The 25,556-nt window shown below is 44.6% G+C and overlaps 1 protein-coding gene across 1 annotated transcript in view; it reads left to right on the top strand.

The window, feature by feature from the left end:
• TENM4 (teneurin transmembrane protein 4) overlaps positions 1–25,556 on the top strand; it is a 431,057-nt gene that overhangs the window by 227,463 nt on the left and 178,038 nt on the right. Inside the window, exons 7-9 of the mRNA XM_069469155.1 lie at positions 15,371–15,541; positions 22,974–23,188; positions 24,760–24,970. Of these exons, the coding sequence (XP_069325256.1) occupies positions 15,371–15,541; positions 22,974–23,188; positions 24,760–24,970 (597 nt within the window). The remainder of the gene's footprint in view (positions 1–15,370; positions 15,542–22,973; positions 23,189–24,759; positions 24,971–25,556) is intronic.

Genomic DNA, 25,556 nt, shown 5'->3' on the forward strand with positions numbered 1-25,556 from the left:
TATTGAGATATAATTTACATACAGAGAATTAACATGTTTTAAGTTATCATTCTATGAATTCTGACAGACCACCACCCCAATCAAAACACAGAACATCTCTATCACCCCAGAAGGTTCCCTCATGCCCCTTGGCAGTCAGTCCCCTCTCCTCACTCTCCGCTCTCTGTCCTGTCTCTGTAGTTCTAGGCACTGTTTCTGAGAAGTGTAGTGTACAAAGAAGTGATTTAATTGCTGGATTCAAAATCAGGTATTATTCAAAATGATTTTCAAGCTCTAGGATATTTAAGTGTTATTGAGAAATTTTTAAGACATAATTCAGAATTCAAGCTATTAGGGCAAGGAACAGAAACATTCTGGGGTTTTTTGCGTGTTATACTTGACCTCCTTGAAGGGCAGCAGCCAACGCCTCTGCGTGGTCGGGGTGAACACACAGGTTTGTGTTCTTCCGTCTCCTTCATGGGCCATTTTTTCATGCAAACAGTTTCAAGTACTGACATAATTCTCACTCTTGTCAAGTTTAACAGCGCTATTGTATTTGTGCCATTACTACATCATTGTATTTCTGCTGTTGCCAGTTGCTTGCTATTATGTTTTCATCTTGTGTTTTTTTCCCCCCTTGTTACACTCCTGGTCTTTATTATAAGTAGCACTTTTGTGAACATCTTGTGCCTCTGCTCTGCTTTCTTCTTTGGATTGCCTTAGGAGGGTGTATTCCTCAGAGTCGGATTCCCGAGCACAGGTGTGAGCAGTTCAAAGCCCTTGAGGGGAGTTTAATGGAGGAGCTACGTCCTCTCCAGAGGATGGGACTGAATTCCAGGGCCTCCAGCCTGGTCTCCAATTTCCCCGCAGTCCCGCCAGCATGGCACTTGGTGTCTGATCTTGGGTCAGCCAATTTAACTGGTGGGAGATGGGGGGTTGGGTCACAAGTGGCTCTGATGTCCCAAGAGGCTGAAGGATCCCTGGAGTGGAGCCACCTGCCACCTCTCATCCCCCTCCCCACAGTCAGTTCTTTTTCAAGAGCTTGGCTTGCATCAGATGTCACTTAGTCAAGCAAGCCCCTCTGAGCCCCTCACACTAAGCCAGGAGCCCAGTTGTGTGCTTTTATAGCACTCATGGTGCTCACACAATTGCTACTGAATGACCATGACATTGATTGTTTAGTGTCAGTCTCCACCTTTAGATTGTGAGCTCCTTGCAGGCAGAAACAATTTCCGTCAGTGTCGTAGCCACTGCTTCTTGTGCCAGGGTCTGGTGTGATGTGACATGTGTTCAGCAAAATTTTGTTGAAGGAGAGAGAGGAGGGGAGGATGTCAGGACGAGAACCTAACAGATGCTGCCAGGCATGGAGTGGAGGGAAAGAAAAAGTAAACAATAGAGGCTCCAAGTTCTTGCAGAGATCAAAGATGGACAGTCTAGATGACGTGAGAGTGAAAAATGGCTCCTGGAAACTAAAGGGAGGGAAAACTGGAAGAGAGAAAACCAGAGGTGGCTGCTGAAAAGTGGTCAGCACAGGGCACAGACCTGGCTTTGGACCTCATCATTCCTGACTACTGCACCCCTCTAGGCAAGAACTTCACTCTCAGGAGCCTCCGTCTCTCCTGCCCTGTGGACATAGGTACCAGGCCATTGTGGGAGTGACAGGACTGTCGGGCACCTAGTTCTTACCAGTAAGAGCCACTAGTAAATGAACTCTGTCTTCCCTTCCCCCTGGCAAATGAGGTGTGTTAGGTTTGAGGGCCAAGCAGTTCCTGAGTTTGGAAATGTTGTCTCAAAAAAGAAAAGACCCAAGTTCACCAGAATATTCATTTTATTCATTTGCCCTTGGGGCAGTTTCAAAGCCCCTGAGGAGGCGGCACAGCCCTGCCTGCCAGGAGGGAGCCCCAGCTGGCTCTGGGGTTCTCCTCTACAACTTCACCCAGGGAGTGTGGACAGGAGTCGATTTTACAGATTGTGGGCATCCTTTTTCCCTAAGTCTGATTTTTATTCCAACTAATTACTGTGAAAGAACATAATTTAATTGCCCTTAAGTGCAGAGAGAAAGAGGAAACAATCTCCCTGATGGCTATTCTTTCACTTTGTTAATTCCTTCCCTTGCACAGGGGAATTTAGGTCCACCAGGGCCTGGGGGAGCCGCGGGAGGCGAAGCTCAGCCACTCTTCCTGTCAGGGAGGAGGGCGGGTAGAGGGGAAGGGGACAGTGAGAGGAGAGGTGGCTGTAAAAACAGGGTGTTTCTCCTTCCAGTCAGTGCCTCCTCCTATCAGTAAAACAACACAACCAGATCTGAACAGCTTCGTCCTTCTGACGGCAGCAGTACGGTCTGGCAGCAAAGGCACAGACTTGGGGCTAGGAAAAACCTGCGTTCCAGCCGCAGCTCAGACAAGTTTTATAGTCTCTCTGAGTCTTGGTTTCCTCACTGGTAAAATGTCAGTAACTGTCTAAGAGTTTTCAGTATTAAATGAGAGAATGTCTGCAAAGGGTCCAATCCAGTGGGTGGCCCATAGTGGGCGTTGAGTAAATGCAATTCTCACCACTCCCAGTGGCTGGATCACCTAGAGATTTTAAGCCCTCTCAGGTTTAGCAGCGGGGGTCATCCTGGGATATAGGGATTTCAGGTAATCTGGGATTAAGTAGCGGGAGCTTCCCCTCGTTCGGGTTAAAATGGTGGAGAGCACTGGCTGAGCCCGTCTGCCGGGTTGCGTGCCGGGTTTCGTGCCGGGTTGCAAGGAGCAGACAGAGCCGGATAAGCTGGCATCACTGCCTTTCAGCCATCCACAGGCTCCTGTAAAGCCACATGTGTAAAGAGCTAGTGGCAATACCAGGCACATGATAAAAGTATGTCGCTGGTGTTTGAACCTTCTCCCCGTGGGATCCCAAAGCAGAATGCAATTCTTTCTAACTAGGAAGATCAAGTGAAATTTCCCCAAGGCATTGAGCTTGTAAGTCAAGTAAAATAATGAAGAGAAAGTGGGAATGGCTCTCTGGAAGATGGAACAGCCTAAACAAAAGCAGAGGACAGCAAATAGAAATGTTGGCTATTTCTGGCATCATTGTCAGAAGACTGCACATTAAAACATCCATTTGTGTGCTTTACCTATCTACGGGCCTCCATTTGTACTTTTATTCTATTGTACAGCAGACTTTGAATGTAGAACTACAGAAATCACAATGAGTGCTGGTGAACACTGGCCGCCTTCCCCCTAAAAGGGAGGTTCCACTAGGCAAATACATAAGAAATACCTTGCCCTTGCTGAGGCCTTTCAAATCTGTTGATCTTCTCCAGCAGTTCATGCACTGTATAGAATTATTAACTGCATTTCCTCGTCCTGCAAGCAAGCCTCGGGTGTGGAAACTGAGGCCTGCTGCAGTTAAATAACTTGTTCAGCTGGAATGGCTGGTAAGCAGCAGGGCTGGGCCTAGAAACTAGATTTTCTGACTCTAAATCCTATATAGACCATGCTGCCTCTAGGAGCCCTCCTCTAATGTCATGTGCCCCATACCCAAGGCTTAGAGAAAACGAGGGGCACTTTGCTGTCCCGTCTGAGGCTTTCCCTGCTCCTAGCCACCCCCAGCAAGGCCTAAGCTGATGTGCCAGAGACGGCAGCTCGCAGGGACTGGGAGCTTACCACGTGCCGGGCAGGCACTGTTCTGAGTGTCTCTCGCATCTCCTCATTCAGTCTTCTCAGAAGTCTTACTTACCCAGTAAATATTTGTCATGTGCCAACCGTGTGCTAGGCACCGATCTGTTTTTATTTTCATTTTTCAAGAAGAGAAACTGAGGTCCAAGAAGATTCAGTTATTTGCCTAAAGCCACATCAGCAGTGAGGGAGAGCGCCGGGATCGCCCCCAGAGCCTGTCCTCGTCTCCCTGTGCTCTGTCTTCCCACAGCCGTGGGGTGGGTGGTGCTCACTCCCATCCGAAATGCTCCCTGCTAAAGAAAGAAACCAACTTATCTTCTTACGGAAGAAAAATGAACGTCCGCCTGCCCTGTGCCGTGTACTGTGCCAGCATTGCCACGTACCTGTGCATTGAATGGGGCTGTGGTTTGCACCCAGGAGCTTCAGGATTGGAGCCAACAGGAGACCTGGATTATGGACATCAGGAGACCTCAAGACCCATCACTTACTGAGCAGCAGCACTCGTGGTATCTGATTCTGCTCTTCTCCAGGCTTCATCCAGCATGAGTGGATTGTCATGGGTGTAACATTTCACTTTGGAGAAAGCCCTTCCTGCTGGTGTGTGGCAAGCAGCTAGATTTATCATGCCCTTCAGCCTGGAGTTAGATTTTGTTCACAGCCTCCAGTGAGGAAAGAAAAAAAAAATGCCAGTATCATTAATTGTGCTGTAGGCTCCATTTCATCACGTTGTCCCAAATTTGCCACTCAGGCCATCTGTAGAATTCTACAGGAAGACGTGCTCCTCAGGCTTCTGTGTGTGTCTCAGTGTGTGCATGTCTCTGTATATATGAGCAGACATTTGAATCTATCCAACTGTGTATGCAAAAGGGGTATCTGAAAGGAGACAGAGTAGGAGGGTAGCAAACCTTTAAATGAAAATTTTCAGATAAGTAGCATTTTTCTTTACCTGAAAACTAGAAACTCTTCCAACTTATTGTTTGTGTCTCCTAACTTTTCTGTAACACATTGAGTCTACTAAATAGTACTACTACTAAATAGTACTGTACATACACTTAATTGTATAGGCCTGAAACTGTGCTGCTAGTTTCACATATAAATCTTTGCACCAGTCTGTATATTAGGCAGAGACTGTATTAAATTAGAATATTTGAGTGTTCCTTTATTCATTAACTATTAAGCAACATAATAATAATGCTTATACTTCCTAACCTATAAAGAACCTTCATTAAATATAATCCTTGTAAGAACCTAGGAGATTATTTTATGTTATTTCCATGCCCACATGGATAAAAAAAACTGAGGGTCGTAGTAGGTAAGTGACACACCTGTTGATGCGCAGCTGGTGAGGACCAGAGCTCGCGCTCTTCAGATCTGCTCCCCTAGGTACTAATCCTGCTGGAGGGACCAGCAAGGAACAGGAAGCACAGGCACACACCCCATGGGGCAGTGCTTGTGGAGGAAGTGCAGAAATAATGGTAAGGGCCCAGGGCTGGGCGTGGCGGTCACTCTGGGCTGGGAGTCATGGAGGAAATCCTCACAGAAGAGGCCGTATTTGAAGGAGGCCTTGGAAGGTGGGGGAATTTTTTTTTTAATAGAGAAGGTGGTAGCCATTCCCGGCAAAGGGCGTCGTATCAGCAAAAGCACAGAGGCTGGACGGGCAGGAGGCTCAAGGGACAGAGAAATCCACACGGAGTGAGACTCCCGGGTATTGAGAAGCAGTGTGGCCCGTCAGATGTTGTGTTCCACAAGCATCTAAAGTGCTCTGTTAAAGTCATTTCTGTCCTGAAGAGATGTTATCTCAAGTGTCTGTTCTCAGGGAAATAGTGCCAACAAAATTTGAGCAAAATAAGGCAGGTCCATATAACAAACAAATTGGCAATATTTTTTTCATCTTTGTCATTTCCGCAGCTTTGTACTGAATCAGAAAAGCAATGTAGCATAGTGGTTAGGGACAGGTTCAGTCTGGATTGAAGCCAGATTTGAGTTTATTCTCTACCTCTAGGTAAGTGGTAACATTGGACAAGTTGCACTTCTTTAAGCCTCAGTTTCCTCATCTTGCAAACGAGGGTAAGGATACTACTTGCTGCATAGGCCTTTGTGAGGATTAAATGATACTGTTGATAAAGCACTTGGCACAGCGCTTGGCACAGTATAGCTTCCAGTTAACGAGAGTGGCTGCTGTTCACATTGTCATCGTTGTTATTTTCATTATCGTGATAATTATCGTGGTGCCCAGAATTCCATACCGCCTTAAACTTTTTAATGGAAGGGCTGAACCAAACCAGGAGTCTGTGTATAATCAAAGAGGAGAAACAGGGAACTCGTATTTATCGCGTGCTTTGTTCAGTGCACAAAGACAGACAGGAAGAAAATGTGATATGGTCCCAGAGGGCTAGAAAATGCCCGTGGGGCAGGAGACCGAGAAGCTGTAGGGAGTCAGGGAGGGACATCAAACACTGTGTTCTGTGAGATTTTAAAGTGCTCTTTCAAAATGCTTCTCATTATAAAGAAATATTATCCCAAGTTGCAAATCCGGGTGGCAGGCTCCACGTTAAGCTGTCTGCCCTCATTCCTCTCACCAAAGTGAATGTTCCGGAGGGAAAAGGCCTGGCCTAATAATATATACACAAATTAAAACTCCATTTGAGGTACAGTTGGGACCACCTCCTAATTGACTTTGATCATGAAAAAAAACCGGTTACATGGTTGGTTGGTGTGCCAAAGGAAATCAGGAAACGAGGGGTCGCTCCACAGAGCCAGGGAACAGTGTGTTTTCTAGTAGCTATGGAAATGGAACATAGCAACTGGCATCTTCTCCTCTGGCTAGCTCCCAGGCACTAACCAAGCCCACATTTTTCTTCTGCCTCATTTGATCATTAGTACAGGTGAAGGAGGGGAGGATGTGTCATAGTGAGAGGCGGGTCCTTTGCCAGGTCAGAACACCTTTATATAGAGATGCTTTAGGTAGCTTGTGAGTGGCGTTTACACTTGGATACAAGCCCCACAAAGAAAGAAATCGAAGTATGGCAGAACTTTGTGCCAGTACTTTCTTCCTCTGGGGAAATGACAGGTACTCTCCCAGACCTGGCGCTGTCCTGGGGTGCTGACCATGCACCAACATGGCAGTTTGAACAGGCAGCCAATCCTCCAGGTTCCTTTGATCCCTGGGTCATTAGTGAGGCCTGGAGTGTGAAGGGCAGATTGTGGGCCTTTTACTAGGTGTCAGCGCTGCTTCTGTGTGGAGTCACTTCCTTGAATGTTTGCGCTGTTGGCAGTGATTTGATCAGAAACTACAGTTTTATTCTGATTGGGCTTAAACGGAAAGCTGTGCTTCCTTGAGGACAATGTGACAAGAGCTTGGGATTTGGAGTCACCAGTGCCTGGTTTTGGATCTTGACACTGTTATGATGAATGGTGCAATTGTAGACAATTCTGGAGCCTTGGTTTTCTAGAGATATAAAATTAAATTAATAATAACTATGTTGTGGCTCTGTTTTGAGGAAGCTAATCTATAAAATGGGGTTACTGATAACATCTACCTTAAAGAGTTGTGAGTTTAAATGACTTAATAACCACGAGTCTTCCAGCATAATATCATGCACAGGATAAAAGTTTAGTAAGCAGGAGCTGTTATTGTTTTAATAATAATCTTCTCTATGTCTGTCTCCTTCTTTTCCTCCCTTTCTTCTCCACTCCTCTGGACTAGGTGCTAAGGGGCAGAAATGGGAGGAATAATCCCTGCCCTGGGCAGGGCCGTGTGATGGCCTGACATGGCCTATCCTGTGGGTGCGTTCTCCTTCCCTTAGACCCCAGCAGACGACTCCCTTCACCTGGGAAGCAGGGCCTGGTGGGCGAGCAAGTGATGAGGATGGCTGTCCCGCTCTTAACAGGATTCTCTGCAGTGACTTAATAACGGGGTCATAGTGCAAAGAGCTCTGAACTAGGAGTCTGAAGACCAGCCTCAGCTCAGTCCCAGGCCCTGCCACAATGCACTAGTCAAGCCTGAGTCTCTTCATCTGTGCAGATGGGTTGGCAGATCCCTGGCACCTGGAAGGTCAGTCGCAGCAACACCCCCCAACACCAGAGCAAAAACTCGGGCTTCTCAGCCCCCCGAGTCCTGGTATGTCCTTACTTCATTTTCTCAGTGAAAATCTTGGTGCACAATAGGGATGATGGTGGTGATACCGACAAAGAGGGCGCCTGGTGGTGCACTTCAGTAACTGCCAAGCACTGTCACAAGGTCACGAAACACATCACTTCTTTCCATCTCTGCAACTTTTAGAGCTAGGTGATATTATCACCGTGTTATAGATGAGGAAACTGAGGCTCATGAGCATGCCATAGGCACATAGCTGTAAACAGCAGAACCAGAGAAGGAACACGGGTCTGTCTGGCTGCAGAGGCCGTGCTCATAATCGCTGTGCCATTTTCGTGACTCCGGAACCCGCACGGTGTTGGGAGTCTGCGAGGGGGAAGTCAGATAACTGGGCTGAGGTTAGTCCAAAGGCTGGTGGGACGTGGCCAACTCCTAACTTAGTTACGTACAGGAGAGGTCTTAGTAGAGCCTGCGGGTGAAAGGTGTCCAGGAGAGACAGCTTTCTTATTCTCTTATTGCAACGACAGCAGTTTGCTCTATTCTGTACAAATTAGATTTTGGTCCCAGTTCCCCTGTAACTTGCCTTGTCACCAGTTTTTGGTGCCCTCTGGTTAAACTGATATTCTCCTCCGTATTGATGGTAGGCACACCTGTTTCCTGCTTCCGTGGCTGACGGCACCTCATCCTCCGGCTCTGGACCGACTCTGCCTTGATTTACAGAAACATTGAGCAGCTGCACGTGAATCCTTGCTGAAAGTCCTCCTTCCCCACAACATTGTGTGGTACAGAAAAATGATTAACTGTGCCCGAGTCCATTCTCCAGAGAACACTTAATTTGGGAGTGAGAGACAGTAGCCTTGATTGTTGCAGTCAAGTTTATCCAGAGACAGGAGGAAAAGCAATATATTTACTTGATTTAAAATTAGCCCCACGTAGTCACCAGTGGGATCCTGTCAGGCTGTTTTATAGTGTGATTCTGCTTTTAAAAGCTGTTTCATCCGTTGGGCAAATATCTCTATTGCTGTGCCCAGAGCCTGTCAGCTAATGGGAGCAGGAGAGGACCCTCGGTTTAAAAACATTTGCAGTTGACATGGAAGGAAAATTATGAGGAACATATAAAAAGAAGAAAAAAGGTCTTGTGACAGAGCTGACTTAAAGTTTTCGGTGGCTGTAGAAAGTAGGGATGTAGGCATAGCAGAATGACAGTGATGATACAGCTGCCAGTCACCGAGCCCCTGCCACGAACCAGGCTGAGTTCTAAGCAAATTGTGTACATCATCTCATTTAACCCTTTGAGTTGGTTATTATCATCTTCATTTTACAGGTGAGGAAACTGAGATTCAGAGAGGCTGAGCACTTTGCCCAAAGCCACAGAACCAGTAAACGAACAGGCTCTGAGTGCTTTGGATAGACCCAAACTGGCAGACTGACTCTGCCCACAGACAAGCCCCTTACTTGCCCTTCCACGGCTTTGTTTGTGGGGATCAGCTTGGGTCAGGCAGTCAGAGCTGAAAGCATGGGGCCTCCTGCACTTTGTCCCTGAGAAGAAGAAAGCCCCTTAGCAGCCGTCTCAGAAGAACCAGTCTGGCTATGCTGCCAGCAAACACTTTGCCTTAATCTTTTTTTTAATTTTAATGTAATTTCAGGCATTGTAACTCATCAGCAGCATGATGTATCAAGAGAAAAGCCTGGGCTTTGGAAACAGTCAGATGTGGATTCAAATCTGACTTTATCACTGCCTATCTGTGTGTCTTGGAGCAAGTCTTAGACACTCTCTGAGCCTCCAGTTTTTTCATTTGCAAAACCAGTTTCTCATGTTTATGTAAGGATTGAATGAGGGAGCATCCAGTCCCCTTGTCTAGTGTCTGATATGTGGCGAATGCCCTAAGTTAGGATCCCTCCCCCCATGATCCTTCTCTTCTGCCTGTTGCTCCTGACACTAAGTTGTAGAGCTTCCTTTTTAATGCTGTTGCACTAAAGTGAGTTTGGAAACTAAAAAGGAATCTTGCTGCTATAATTCAAAGCCTGATGTCCATTTTATTCTTTGCAGATTTTTTTTTTCCAACATGCATACCTGGTTTTACAGAGGTGCAGTCAGGAAAAATATGCAATTTTGTGTCCTGCTTTTTTTTCCTCCTTAACATTGTATCTTAAGCATTTTTCCCTCGTTGCTGGTTGTTATAGCTATTTTTTATAATGATTGCCTCGTATTCCATCCAGTACCTATACCATAAATTAGCTAAATCGTTCTCCTATTTTTAGACATCTAGGTTGCTTCTAATTTTTTTCTGGTTACACTGCCATGTACTTCGCTGTGTACATAGCTTCTTGGTCTGGAACTTTTCAATATCATGGCTTTGTAGCAAAACCAGGAATAAAACCTTGGGGATGAAAGCCTGTCATTTTGTTGTTGTTGTTGTTGTTGTTGTTGTTTTGTCTTTTTGGTTATTGTTTTCTCCATTAGAGGACCATAAATCAAAGAATTTCAGTGACTTCGATTTTACAGAAATGACTCTGTTAAAAAACAAAAAGCTGAGCACTAATATGGAACAGAAAAGTGGGTAGCTGTGTGGCTGAGTTGGTTCTTATGCCTTTTGAAACCAAAAATGTCACTTGAATCCCTGGCTCCTTGTGGTTATAACCGTCTCTAGTCACTCCCTGGAGCTGCTAATATGCAGATGCAAGTGGGTTCCTGCGTTGGATGTTTGGAAGGGAAGTGGGCATCTTGACAGCAGAAACTCTCCTGTACTTGTGTTGGTGACTCCTGCATAATGATGTTGTTAATTGCCTCCTGCTGGCCAGGTGCTGGGGGCAGCCTTCGATGTCTGAACATCTATGAAGCATTTCTTAAAAATGTCAAGATAGAGCCTGCACTTTCTGAGCCATCTCTCATGTCTCACTGGGCAGGAAAAGGCGACGGGAAAATGTCAGCTTTGGGATCAGATTGACCGGAGCCAAGGGAATCAGAATGTCCCCCACCCTGGCTCTTGGCTTTTAGAAATCATTAACATTTCAGTGTGGGTGATCTCGTGAACTGGCTACCTTTCCACAGCCTTTTTCTGAACTCCTTAGCATCTTTTCACCTTTTCATTGAATTACAAACTAGTCTAACAGAAAAGCAGTACCAAGTTTCTTATCTAGGCCACCTTCAGTGTACTTGAGGAGGGTTTTGCACAATAGTGATAAAAACACAGCACAGCAGGGTTTGATATAGATAATCATGTGATGTACATTGGTGGTAGGTGTTTACCATTAATTCTTCAGGTAATATAGTGATTATAATTTATATTGTTTCGGTCATCTGGTCCATTCTTAGCAGGCTAGGGAGAACCATTTGTATTTGTTAGTGTTTTTTTTTCATCCTTAATTATTACTTCTAAATCATTTGGATAACATGCACTTACTACTATATACAGCTTTAAATGAGGGTTGCTGTGGGCCAAGAAATGTTTATTTATTATCACTATGAGACCCCCCCCCCACATTTATTTCAAAACTTTATTTGCTGGTGGCTTCATGTTGCCCATTTAATAAATAAATAAAGTAAATAATATAAAAGAGCAAGCTTGATGTGGGGACACAGGCTCTCCTGAGTTTGAAACTTGCCTCAAACTTCTACTGGCTCTACAGTCTTGCATAACTTACTTTACCTCTCTAAGTAAATCAAAGTATATCACTATAGTTCAATTTCTATTCCATTTCCATTATGTACATTCTCCAGTGTTTTCCAGCCTAACCTTTATATAAGGATGAAATTGAATCATGTAAATAAAGTATTAGGCATGTAGTATGAATTCAGATGAAACCGATTTTGTGTTTTTATTATGATGATGATTATCATAAGGGGTAAAGAAGAGTGATCACTTGATCTTATGTATTTCATGGGCAGACTCTTGCTGAGCATGTGTTGTGTCCTGGGGAATGAAGGTACTAGGGCAAACTCTCTTCCCCTTTTCCATAACCTGGAACCTTAAAATTAACCACCAGCCAAACGATACAGTCAAAGAATTGAGGGGTCACTAGCATGACTTATATTTAAGATTTATATTTAAGATCACAGATTAAACGTCCCCTTTACATTGCTGGTTGAACTCCACATCTCTGAATCTGTGCCTCATCCTACTCCTACATTTAAATCTTAACTGCCAGCTAGCCAGTTGGTGACCCTGGGTTTACTTCCCTACCCACCAGCCTCCAAAGTTATTTCCGGATGGCTACGTCTCCTAAGAGAATCAGTCTGAGTTGGAGTTGGATACAAAGCTTTGCTTTCCGGGGTAGTTTTCAGGAGTGCATCTTCTACTGGTCACAGAAGTGACTGGCCAGCCTCACAGCGGTGTGGGCCTCTGTGATTGGAAGGGGTGACATCCACCTCTATGCGCCACACCCCCACCAGCTGTGGACTGTCTTGCCCTGACTACCTTCCCCTGGGCCCCCAGACCTGTTGATCGTTTTCACCTGCAACACCTTTTTCCCCTGGCTTATTTCTCCCCTCAGCGTATTTTTTTTTTTTAAAGCAAGGACTTGCTTTTGCATCTCGTTAAAAATAAGAGAAAGCTTTGACAATAAAAATGTTTCTCTTCACAAAGCTGTAAGAATTCTATTCATTCTGGGATTAGTTAATTCTCATGACCTTTTAACAAGACAGCACTTTTGCACACTTAGATGAGATAATCGATTCTAATGAGGAAAGAAGCACTGCTCATTTAACTGCATACATCTGAGCCGTCTGTAGCTCAATTTCTCCATTACCTTTGGAGTTGCCGATACACACGTTAAAACAGTGAGAGGGTAAGCAGAAATGTGAGCTAACTCAGCCTCAGAAATGGCAGAGTATTCATTCCTTCCAGGCAAGCTAACTGTTCTGTTGGTATTGATTACACAGAGGTAGCTGAACAGAGAGCAGGGCACAGCACCTCAGAGAGTGTCTGGTACCTGAAAAGGTACTCAGTAAACATCAGCAGCTATTGTCGTTATCATTGTTATCATTATCACCAATAGCACAAATACACTGATTATAAAATATAGTCATCACACGTATGTACAGTTTGCAAAGCATTTTACCACCTATTTCCTGATTTGGTACAACAGTCTTTGAAATTTCTATACCCATTTCTCAGATGAGAGGACTGCAGTTAGGAAGTGGCAGTGAGGATTCAAAACCAGTTTTCTTACTTCTGGTCCCACACACTTTCCCCTGCATAGCAGTAATCAAAGAAAAAGCGAATGGTCAGATCTCATTGACCAGAGTGCGCCCCCCGGGCTAAAGCAGACCTGCGCCTGTCCCTGGATGGCTCCTGTCTGGACTAGAAGTCACAAGGGCCCCCTGTGCTCCTGTCTCCTCGGCAGTTTGTCGTGTCTTGAAGGCAGTGACACAGGCCCTCAAAACCACCATCCGTAAACTGGGGCCAGGTAACACAACTTCCTCTCCACCTCACAGGATCCTTTGGGGCCACCTGAAAGAGACTTAAAAGCCTTGGGGACTATTTGATGTCTAAAGGGGATGTCTTTTTAACGCCCACCTTGCTAGATACAGCTAGTGAGAGGTGCCCTGGCAAGGCGCGTGGAGCCCAGGCCTTCACACCAGGAAGACTGACCGCTGATGGTGTGTTTTCAGGGTTTGAACAGTTTGGCATTCCAGTCTAGACTCTGCCACTTGTTAGCAGTTAACCTTGCATGTGTTAATCTTGTTGTGCTTTAGTTTCTTCATCTGTAACATGAAGTTATTAATACTTGTCTTTTAAGACTGTTGTGAGAGTTAAAGGAAATGTTGCTTTTAATACTCTTAGCACAATGCATGGCACACGGTAAGCACTCAATAAATATAGTTTTATAATTATCATAATTTTAATTAACTTTCTGAGCCGTAATGTGCACCTCTGTAAATTGGGTTTGGCGAGGTTGCCATGAGGATTACACGTCATATATATAAGTTAGCCAGCACATTGCCTGTCATACAGTAGGTCCTTAGTAAATACAATTACTTATGGGCCTTCATATCTCTGTAGATCCTTCTCTGTCTTCCTGGCCCTCCTAATGGATCAGTTACCCTCTATGGGCCTTCTAGTCCTTCTGAATAGACTTTGTTATTTGTCCATGTTTCCTACTTGAGTATGAGCTTATTGAAGCAGGGACTGTCTGATTCAATTCTGGCTCTCTAGAATCTGTCATAGAGTGGGCTTTCAGAAAATGCCCATCAATGGAACAGTACAGTGAGTGCTACATACCAGATGCTGCGGGAGTTCAGGGACTCAAGTGCTTAACTCCTTGTATGGGGAATTGGGGTGGGCATCCTGGAAGAGGGGAGTCCAGACCGTTGACAAGGCCCAAGTCTTGAATCCTAAGATGGGATGTAAGCAGACATTTTGCACTAGATCACAAAGCTTTTTGGAAACAGACTTCCTAGCCTTCTCAGGCGCTGTGTACCTCAAGGGATAACATTCATTTTTTGGCATCCAACGGTCTCTTCTAGATTATTGTACATGACTATTTAGTAGTTGCTATCTTGGAAAAAAATTTTTAAAACAGAAATGCATGCACATGGCACAAAATGAAAACATGCAAAAGATATATAGTGAAAAGTAAGTCTCCCTTCCACCCCCAATGCATACTGTCTCTTTCCTTCATAGGGCAAACCCACTGTTACCAGTGTCTTTCTTATATTTCCAGAAATATTGTGTACATATACAGGAACTTTTTTAACCCAAAGGTAGTATATCTAATACACTTTGCATATTGTAGTTTTCCTTCCAGAAAAATACATAAAGAGCTTTCTCACTTGTTTATGGTTGCATACTATTGTGTCGTATGGCTGTCACTTCTCTTGCCTCTTGTTGATGAACTGGTTTCTAATATTTTACTGTTGCGAACTATGCTCTGGTGAATAACTTTGTACATCATTTAGTACATTCATGAGTATATCTGGAGGAGAAATTTCTAGAATTGGAACATTTAAGTCCTGGATAAAGTGTATGTTTTAAATGTGCTAGCTTTTATCAAATTGCCCTCCGTAGGTTCTGTCCCAGCTTATTCTCACACCAGCAAAGTATGAGAACGCCTGCTTCCCATTCTCTGCCAATATAGTATATTTTCAACCTTTTTTATCTTTGCCAAGCCATATGTGAAAAATAGTATTTCAGACTTTGAGTTACATTTCTTTTACTATGAGTGATGCCAAGAGTCTTTTCTTATGATTAAGAGCCATTTGTATTTCTTATTCTGTAAACTGTTCACATCCTATGCCTATTTTCCTACCGAGTTGTTGGATTCTGCTTATTATTTGTAAAAGCTACTTTTATGCTAAGAAAATTAACTCTTTGTGGTACAAATTGCAATTTTCACCCTAGATTGTTATTTATCTTTTGAAGCAAAAAGCCAAGAGGTCCCGAAACTCCCCCATCTCTGTTCCCTCCCAACTCTAGCAGACTGTGAGCCCCTCAGGGGCAGGGTCCAAGCCTCGATCCCCTCTGTGCACCCCCTCCCCTTGCAGGGCCTGGCACTGCAAGAGCTCTTTCTGGGGGGCTATTTGTTGAACTGAACTAAATGCCTGTCTTCCCCACCCCACCCACCCTTCCCTTATGGCTTGGGAGTTCCGTTTCCACCTCCAGCAGAAAAAGATGACTTTTCTCATTGCTCACCACAGCCATGCACCTGTTTGGCCTAAACTGGCACCTGCAGCCGATGGAGGGGCAGATGTATGAGATCACGGAGGACACAGCCAGCAGTTGGCCTGTGCCAACGGACGTCTCCCTGTACCCCTCAGGGGGCACTGGCTTAGAGACCCCTGACAGGAAAGGCAAAGGAGCCGCAGAAGGTAGGGTTGCTGCATTGTCCGTGTCGTGAGTCCTCTGTGTCTGCCTTTGAGCCGAGGAGACCGCGTCATGTGCCTGGCTCACAGCTCCATGCTCTAGTGCTTCCTCCATCCCTGCGCACTCCACGCCGGCTGCCGGTCCACCTTTGTCTTCATCGCAGTTCCTTGTCACTGAGAGCTCATGGGGGGCTTGGGCAGGGCTCGTGGTGCTCAGCGATGTCCCATCCCATGCCTCGAGGGGGCTTCACACTGCTGGGGTGGCCATCTGTGTGGGGTCCAGCGAGCCCTTGCGGGCAAACCTCATGGGACGAGGGGGCATCTGTGGGAGTGGGGTACGGTGTGCGGGTAGATGGTGTGTTGTAATGGAAAGATTCTTGAACTCTTGTGGTTTAATGGAAACACCACTGCAAATGGTCTAGCATTTACCGACCATGTGACCTTGAACAAGTCACTTAATTATCCTGAGTTCCACCTTCCACATCTGCAATAATAATAATCATTAGTGGTCGCACAGCTTGTTTATTTCAAAGCTTTTTGTCAAGCGATTGAGTTTTACATTTAATCCTCACTGAGATTCTGTGAAGTAACTATATTTATGCTATTCTAGATGCAAAAACTAAGGATCACATTAATTAAGTGGCTTGGCCGGAGTCACAGTAAGTGGTGGAGTCTGGAATATGAGCCCAGGTCTGTGAATCCAGGGCTCTCGCTGTCTCCATGAGCTTCCCTGCATGACTCAGCCCAAGGCTACAGGATCCTGAAGGAGATGTGGATATGAAGTTCTGTTGTACAGTGAGACACGGATATTTCTCTGTCAGTGATGGAAATGGTGGTGGTGTTTGGCTTTGGCGTTCTTGAATGGGACATCCATAGACCCATGTTCTGAATGTCTTAGAGGTCTTTCTGATATGCCATGGACACAAATCCTTTCACTGTAGCCAAAAGAATGGCACAGACTCACAAAAATTGGACCAGGAAAGATATCAGAGCTAAGAGGCCAGCCTGGTTGTCATTCTGGGCAATGTACCCATTCCTTCTCCTGCATCTGCTATGGCCTGCTTTATCTCTCTGGTGTCCCCTCAGTCATCAAAGTGGCTATAGCTTCCTCTAACCCTCACTGCTTCCATCTTCTTTCCTCTCAGCTAAGTTCAGGGTTATGGCATTTGAGCTTCTCTGTCCTTAAGAGAATTTGCCTTCCAGCAGTCGGTTTGGTTAGCAGGGTGGCATGTGTTTGGTCATAGTGTCTACTCATGACCTCTGAAATGATGATCCTGAAGGCCAAAGTCAACTCTTGGCCTGTGGTCATCTTTAAGGCAGGTGGGGACTGGGGGCATTTCTACAGAGCCAAGCCAGAACCCCTACCCCATATTTTCCAGGGCAAGCCAGTCCTCCCCTTTGCAGAGATTTTCAGCCCTAAAACATTGAATAATTTATACTTTATTTGCCCCTTAGTAGGATATGGAGGGAAGTATCATGAATGGGGCCATGGGAGGAGCTCTGGGTTGAGAGTCAGAGTCCCTAAGCACACATCTAGCTGCTGCCACTGACCTGTGGGGTGGCCTTAAGCAAATCCCTTGAACAGACTTTCTGGGCATCGGTTTCCTCCTCTTCAAAAGGAGGATATTGAGCTAGATTCTCTCTAAGGTACATTCTTGTTTGTAAGTTGTGTGTATGGAATTAGTAACAGAATCATCATATAACTGGACAGCGCTTCCTAATTTTTTTTCAAGTTGGCCCTGTCCATGGTCCTGCTTGTTGGCGTGTGGTGCCCATGTCAGTCTATCGTGTCAGATGCCAGGTTGATACCATAAAGTGAGGGCTGCCTTAGATCAGCATGTGCGAATGCAGATTTAAAGTATACTCAACCCTCAAGGAAATGGTGAAGGATCTCATTTAGCAAAATGTATTTTCTTCCCTCCACGATCTCTATCAAACCTTCTTTAAACAGGAGTTGGATCTATCTGAAATCTCCCACTCTAATGAAATTAGTTTGTGGGCTGTTTAGGTTTTGTTTTGTTTTTCCCAAGGAGCAGGAGGTACAGATAAGAGTCAAAATAAAATTGGAGCAGTTTATTGGTTTATTTTAATTGGAGTATTTTTGCTTAAAGGGATTATCTGTCATTACTGATGCAAATGGAAATCCTGTTTACAAACCCCTTCAATGCAGTGCAGTGCTGGGAAGTGGTCAGCATCAAAAGCAATTACTGTGACGAAAAATACATCAGTCTGGAAAATCAGAGGACAAAGGTTCCTATAGTTTCTGTGAGACCACATGTTTCTCAATTTCTTTTGCCCTGTCCATAGCAATGTCTACTCAGTTTATGTTTTTAATTGTGATGTTAAAAATGTAGTTCCTTAGACATATCTCAGTGGAGAAAGTCTTTAACTCTGATGTGAGTATATATTTCTTGTCCCATCTAAGGGTATTTGAGAAGAGAGCTGATTCCAGAATTAAGATTAGAGTCTCTGCTCTGCAACGATGGGGGAAGAAGAGTAGTATGACAGAAAGAAGAAAAATGGGTCTTGGAACCAGACAGTTTTTGGACCTGACCCCATCTTGTATTGGCTGTGTTAACTCATGCCAGTTACTACATCTCCTTTGGCCTCCTAATCTGTGGAACAGGGATGATAATACCTATCCTTTCAAAGCCTAAGGCGAAGAAGCACTCAACAAATATTAGTTCCCTCCTTGTCCACTCAAATTCCAAGCTATCCCTTATTTAAAGTTATTAAATTCCCCCAAATCCAGACTAATTAACATTTCCTCTAGAGATCCTGCTAAGGTTTAGGGTATTTTTGAATATTTTAAAGGAGACAGATTTGTTTAATTATATAATGCAAATTAAATATATGATAACCCCAGTATTGTAAATGTTCACCATGTCTTTGAGAATAACAACAAACTGCAATTCGTACTATATTTTCAAAATGGCTGTAACCATTTCAGGGCTGTCATGGGACAGAAACCAAATACAGCAGCCTTTCAAAATAAAGCCACAAGAACTTGTGTTATGCATTAATGGGGAATGGGGAAAAAAAGCACTGAGGAAACAGGCATTTCTGATGGTTGGATTGGTAGGCTAGGGATAGCATTTTCTTCTTTCTGCAGTGAAATCAGAATTGCCCATCAGTTTGAACCATGCAAATTGCCGTGCGCAGGCTCAGCTGGACTCTCCAAAATGGAACAGCTTATTTTGATAACCAAATAAATTTCAAACAGTTGCTAAGGAAACTAAAGGATTCTTTGTGCAAGTTATTGCACTGCAAAGAACCAAAAAGGTGGAGGTCGGGGGAGAATGTTAGTTGATTAGGAGTTTAGAACCTATATAGATACGTCTCAGTTCAGGAAAGTAAAGACTGTGATTGGGAAGTACATGGAATTTCAGTTCTTCCAAATCTTGCTTATTTGACTGAGCTATCCAATCATTTCAGCAATTTGTTGAGAAATTTCTTTTGTAGATATGATTGCATATTTGCACAGCATTGCTGTGGGAAGCCTAAATCTGTCTAGCTTTACAAAGCAAAGGACTGTCTCTGGTGGAATCTGCCCTGTGAAACCTATTCATGCTCTTGGGGAGCCCTAATGCTAAACTGAGCTCTTCATACTATTTGTTAAGCCTCTGGGGGCCCCCAGTGATGGTATAGTATCCTTCTCATGAATGTTTTGAGACCCTGACTGTTGCCCTTTAACTTTGGGACCTGTTTTCAAGTTCCAATTCATAAAAATGATCAACCTCTTGTACCCTAGGGTAACAGGAAATTCTTTTTGGTTTTTTTTTTAATTTATTTCAGGATATTATGGGGGTACAAACATTTTGGTTACATGTTATGACTTTGCCACACCCAAACCATGATTTGAGGCGTGCCTTTCCCCCCCCCCACAATGCTCACTGCGTCCATTAGTTGTGAGTTTACCCACCCCCTGAAGAATACCCAATCCCTGAAGAATATTACTACCGTGTCAGCCCCATGGTGTTGATCAGTCAGTGCCAGTTTGATGGTGAGTACATGTAGAGCCTATTCTTTCATTCTTGTGATACCTCACTTTGGAGGATGGGCTCAAGCTCTATCCAGGAAAATATAAGAGGTGCTATATCACCATTGTTTCTTATAATTGAATAATATTCCATTGTATACATATACCAAATTTTATTAATCCACTCATGAATTGACGGACACTTGGGTTGTTTCCACATCCTCACAATAGTGAATTGTGCATTACAGAAAATTCTTAAATGGGCCTTGGATCTAGCTTGTTTAGCTTTGATATTTAGCCTGCCACTGGACTCCTGCTCTTTAAAAGGGTCAGTGCACCCCACCACCACTGAGAATGTCTTTATAGAGTTTTAATTAGTCATTCAACTTAGAGCTCTCAGAAGCCATATTCTAGTAAATAAAGAGAGAACCCAAGTGGCTTCATCTCTACAAGGTTTCTTTTTTTTTTTTTTTTTTCTTAATTTGTTTTTGTAGAATATGTTGCCCAGGCCAGGCTCAAACTCATGACCTTAAGTGATTCTCTCACCTTGGCCTCCCAAAATGCTCGGATTATAGGCATGAGGCACTGTGTCCAGCGTCTAAATGTTTTTTTAAGCATTTTGAGCCTTAGTATATAGATTTTAGTCTTGTGAGAATTAACGAATTGATACATGTGAAGGTGCTGCCAGTGTGGTTGGAGCTCATTAAATGGTAGCTAATACTACACCTAATACTACTTCCTCTACTTCTATCACTATTTCTACCACTAATGTGTATTGTTAATATTATTATTATTGTTATTAATTTCCAGAATGTAGGTAGGGATAAGAAGAACTTTATACACAGGACTTTCCTCCTCCAGTTGCCTCTACCCTCTGCCCTCCCTCATCACTCCACCGTGGGTAGGTTTTGTTTCACAGGGGGATATTTTATATCCTAGTGCTCACAGCCTGGTACTTAGAATTAAGGACAAAGACTCTCATATTAATAGGATCTACAAAGTAGAAAGCAATAGCGTTTTCAAAAGGCAAGAAAGGAGGAAGGTATTTCACTCTGCCAACCCTCAGCATAGCTCTCTCGTGACTCTTCCCCATCAGGTAAAGGTGAGCAGTGGGCTGCTAGCTCTTTCCCCTCGAGAGCCCCCAACGAAGCCCTGTGGCTGGGGTGTGGAGACCCCTGGCAACCAGAGGCTCTTGAGTTCCTGGTGGAGGGGAGGATATGCCCTAGACCAGAAGTTATTATTTTTATTTCATGGTATACCCACCCAAGACAATCTTTTACCTCCCATCCAGCCCACCTAGGGGAAACACTAGAGTGCTGGGGGGGAAAAAAAGTCCCCTTTTATCACCTCCTATGGGGTAAGAGCCAACTTATTTATGCCTCTGAGGACCTGCAGACCTCTGGGCTTAGCCTCTACCTACAAGGCTATAGAACCCAGCTGATACAATAGCTGGCTCCTAAAAATACGCTCACTGGGGGAGAAAGTGAACTATGCAGGGTTCTCCAGCAGCATGCTAAAATGGGGGAGCAGTTTTCCATTATTGATTTTCAGAACATAGGAATTATTTGAATGCAGACAATTCTCAAATCGCATCAGCTCTGACTCCCACCTACTCACAAAGGAAATGAGGCCTAGGAATTAGCAGTATTGCACTTATTTCTTTGCAGTTTTTAGGAGTAAGAAGCTCAGAACTCGTCTGCTTTTGTTTCATACTCCCTCTTAATTCTGCCTCCCTAGTAGAATTAAAAGCTGTAGGTATACTATTTCTACTTGGGATTTAGAAGAATTGTGATATTGGTAACCCAAAAAGCAGATAAGAAAGAATGTGAATAATTCTCTCCCAGTATAATGCTTTGTGAATTTGGCTTCTGTCTTTGAACTTTGTGAATCACAGTGTGGTGGTTTGTGTGTCTGTATCTTGAAGGTAAAAGTCTGGGACACACTCCTTCCATAAAGGAATTAAATGCAAACTCTTTCCCATGCTAATGACAGACTACTAGTGGTACTTGTATTGATAGTGTGCGTTTTAAATTTTTTTTGTTGGCATATTTTTAATTAAAATAACATTTAACGGTTTGAAGCTAAAGACCTGATGTTTCTGCCCAGGTGTTTATACGGGAATGATAACATATGGAGAAGTTTAACATTTAAATTGAATTTTATTATTTAAAACAGTAAAATATTTTATGACTATAACAATGCCCTGCCAGGCTCCATTGCAGCATCAAATGTGCTTTGTAAGGAGTCTTACAAAGCTAGAGGAAAAAAGACATTTTAATTTCTTATTCCCCAAATGCTTTTTATAAAAAGTTCCAAAATGTGTTTTCTTTACAAATGAATTCTTGTTCTCTAAACTGTCTCTTCGAACATCTCTAACAGCACACAAGCCTTGGAACTAAGATACCCTGGGAGTCCTTTGTAATGACAAATAAAATATAGTCTGTTGACTTGACTTTGGATTTTCAGTGTCCTAAAGGTGGTCTCCTACCATCCCTAGAGTTTCCTCCAGCTCCCTTCCAACTCTTCAGAAGGCTGATGTCTGGCAGGAAGTTAGGGTTTCAGTTTTTCACATGTGAGCATTTAATTACTAAATAGAGGAAGTTCGATAAGCAGCCCTCCTTCCTGGCACTTGCGTTGCCCCTGCAAAGCTGTCACTCTCCTGACTGGTGACAGAAATGGCCAAGAGACCTTACTCCTGATCCCCTGCATGCATGCTGGGCTCAGGGTTGGGAACCTGGGTTGAATTTCTAAGTTTGGCATAGACTTTGTGTAGGAACTTGAGAAATTCTCTCATCTTTACTCACATTAGCACAAAAATGATATTCACCCTCATCCAAAGGCAAGCATTTTGCAGAGATTGTTCCTCCCTTCAGAAGTACCCTCTCCCTTATCTTCCCCAACCCGTAACTCTGCCCCAAACACAAACCTCCATCCACATATCTTGGCCTCAGAATTTGGCATCCAGTATATATACAAACTAGTAAACTTTTAAAATACCCCACTCCACTCAAGTCACACCTCCCACTGCTGGGGGAACCATCCCGAGTTGGAAACCTAACAACACCACCTCGTTCCCCCATCCTTTCTATTTCACCATGTTCCCCTTGACACACACACAAAAGCACAGAGTTACTCTCATGTGACTGCAAATGATTATTTTTAGGATCAAAATATATCTTAACAAGCTGTGGAATTATGCAGTAAACAGATGGCCCTTGGGGAGGACCCATACTGCTTTGGAAGAATGCGTATTTTTAGCAGAACAATTTGAGCATCGCTGGAGAAAAAAGTTCTGGACTTTCTTACTCCTCCGTGGGGGAAGGAGGGATGCTGGCAGCAGAACATCGTAGAGAGGAGTTCGAGGCTGAGGAGAGTCCTGGGTGTTCAGATGCTCTGATTCCTTGCTTCACGTGTGGCTAACTGGGATGCTTTTGTCTCCCCTTCCCTGTGTCTTGGTAGGAAAGCCCAGTAGTTTCTTTCCAGAGGACAGTTTTATAGACTCTGGAGAAATCGATGTGGGAAGACGAGCATCACAGAAGATTCCTCCTGGCACTTTCTGGAGATCTCAAGTGTTCATAGACCATCCTGTGCATCTGAAATTCAATGTGTCACTGGGAAAGGCAGCTCTGGTTGGCATTTATGGCAGAAAAGGCCTTCCTCCTTCACATACACAGGTAACCACAACCCCCACATACCCTGTTGATCTTCATGGGCTCGTAACCCAGGGTCAAGAAGCCCAGTCTGGATCCTTGAAACTGAAGGGGGAAGTGCATGTATTTTATAGCCGCTTCGTCCATTTACCCCCCTCAGACCCTACCTTTCAGATGAGTAAGATATCCCTGGGGCTTTTTAAGAGGGAGGAATTCTAGGAAATCTCTTAATGGCCTTTCTGCTATTACCTAATCTCCTAAGTTAAATTATCCTGGAAATGTGATCTAGAGAAAAAAGCATGCACTTTGGAGTCAGGCAGACCTGAGTTTGAACCTTGTTATCAGCTATGTATGTACCCCTGGCTTCATTACTTCTCTCCAAGCAAGTTTCCTGATCTATAAGATGCTGGTAACAATACCCATGATGCAGGGCTGTTGTGAAGAATAAAGAAAAACACAAGGCAGCCGGTGCAGCTCAGGCCGGGAGGAAATGTCACTTCCCTGGCCGTGTGCGTCCTTCTCTCCCCTTCGGGGTCGCACATTTACTCAGACACATGCACACCAGAAACACTGGAAAAAATTCGTCCAGGATGATTGTTCTTTACCAGCTATGACTGGTCCAGTTTATCAGAGACTTGTCCAAGGTCCTCCAAGGTCTAGAATTGGAGGAATATAAATCACAGGCATCCTTTGGGCTTTCCCAGGCCAAATGCGGTCTTCCTAGTCCCGATGGTTATTTAACACTTAAGATTTTAGTTAAAAGCTAGATGATACATCGGCTCTGGAGGGAGTCACAGAATAATAGAGGGGCCTGGGCCCTGTTGACTCAGAACTGCCGTGTCCCGGACTTCATATCTCCAGATAGTTTTACATGAGATAAATAGCTGTCTTGTCGGTTTGCATTTTTAAAGCTAGCTAGCTAGATAACTACTCAATTTGCTTGCTAGGAGGCTGGTAGGACTTAACCACCTACCTGTTGTTAGCACCGTGTGACTGGCTTCTGGAGCCTCACACAAGCAGTCTCCAATCAATTGGCAATTGTATTTGACACAGCATGTAAGTATTGATAGAGTTTTGAGCTGATCCAGGTTAGTCCCCCTAAATTTGTTCCCTGAAACTGGAGCGCTTAGAAAGGACCATTGACAAAAGAAATGTAGATATAAATCAAATTTTCATTTGCACGCAACTGGCATTCTAGTCCATCCAGGGCTCCAATTCCAGCCCTAGCTCCTCAAGATTCCTGTCATTCCTTGCACAGAGTTCAAAGGAGCATGAAGTGGCTGGGTTTTTAATCATGTGCCCACCACTGAAAAGCATGGTTGTCCTGGTACAAACTCGTCCACCCATACAGCAAAAATTAAAATGAAACTAAAAAATAATCCACTACTTATGCCACACTGACAAGAGAATTAGAGGACTACTACCATGAAAACCTGGGGCCTGGGGAGAAGTTTGATCAGCCTTCCTGCAGCTTTAGCCTCTCGTACCACCCTCGATTTGTGTTTCCCTGTGTCCTTCCCAGGAGAAGCCAGAAGAAGGAACTTGGCGTGTGGCGGAGCAGACCCACTGCTAACTGTGCTTTCTTTGTCCTTTAGTTTGATTTTGTGGAGCTTCTGGATGGAAGGAGGCTCCTGGCCCAGGAGGCACGGAGCCTGGAGGGACCCCAGCGCCAGTCTCGGGGAGTGGTCCCCCCCTCCAGCCATGAGACCGGCTTCATCCAGTATTTGGATTCAGGAATCTGGCACTTGGCTTTCTACAATGACGGGAAGGAGTCCGAAGTGGTTTCCTTTCTCACCACTGCCATCGGTAAGGAAGTGGGGTGTTGTCTGTTCGGGTGGGAGGCTCCTTGGGGATTCTAGGGGCTGACAGCGACAAGGGAATGTCAGAGCTGCGGATGCCCCTGGGACCTGGCACGAGGCCTCCTGGCTGGGCCTGCTGCAGAGGGGCCGGCTGGAGATGCAGGTCGGGAGCCACAGGAGGGTCAGGAAGGCCACTCTGGGCTGGCTCCTGAGCCCAGGCTGTCGCCCACCATCCTCCTGTGCTGGCTGCAGCCTGGCGCCTGGCACAGCAGCTGGGTGTGTGGCGCGTCTGGAGACTAGGGGTGGCACTGACAATGAGACAGCAGTCCTGCATGACAAGCCACATGCAGGCAACGTGTCTCTTCTTGGCACTTCCGTCCCACCTGTTTGCCTTTAGAGTCTCACTTGGTTCAACGCACTGATTGGTTGCTTGAGTTTTTTGTTTTGGTTTGTTTTGTCTGGGAGCCAATAACCCCTGGCAGAAGAGAAAAGAAGACAAAGGCTTGACGAGAAAGTGAGGATAGCGGTGCGAAGGGCTGGACGAAGACTGGGGTTTAGCTGAGAACAGAGATGTCCTAATCTCTGAGAAAGAG

The sequence above is a fragment of the Eulemur rufifrons genome, chromosome 6, assembly GCF_041146395.1.
Source record: "Eulemur rufifrons isolate Redbay chromosome 6, OSU_ERuf_1, whole genome shotgun sequence".
Classification (NCBI taxonomy): Eukaryota; Metazoa; Chordata; class Mammalia; order Primates; family Lemuridae; genus Eulemur; species Eulemur rufifrons.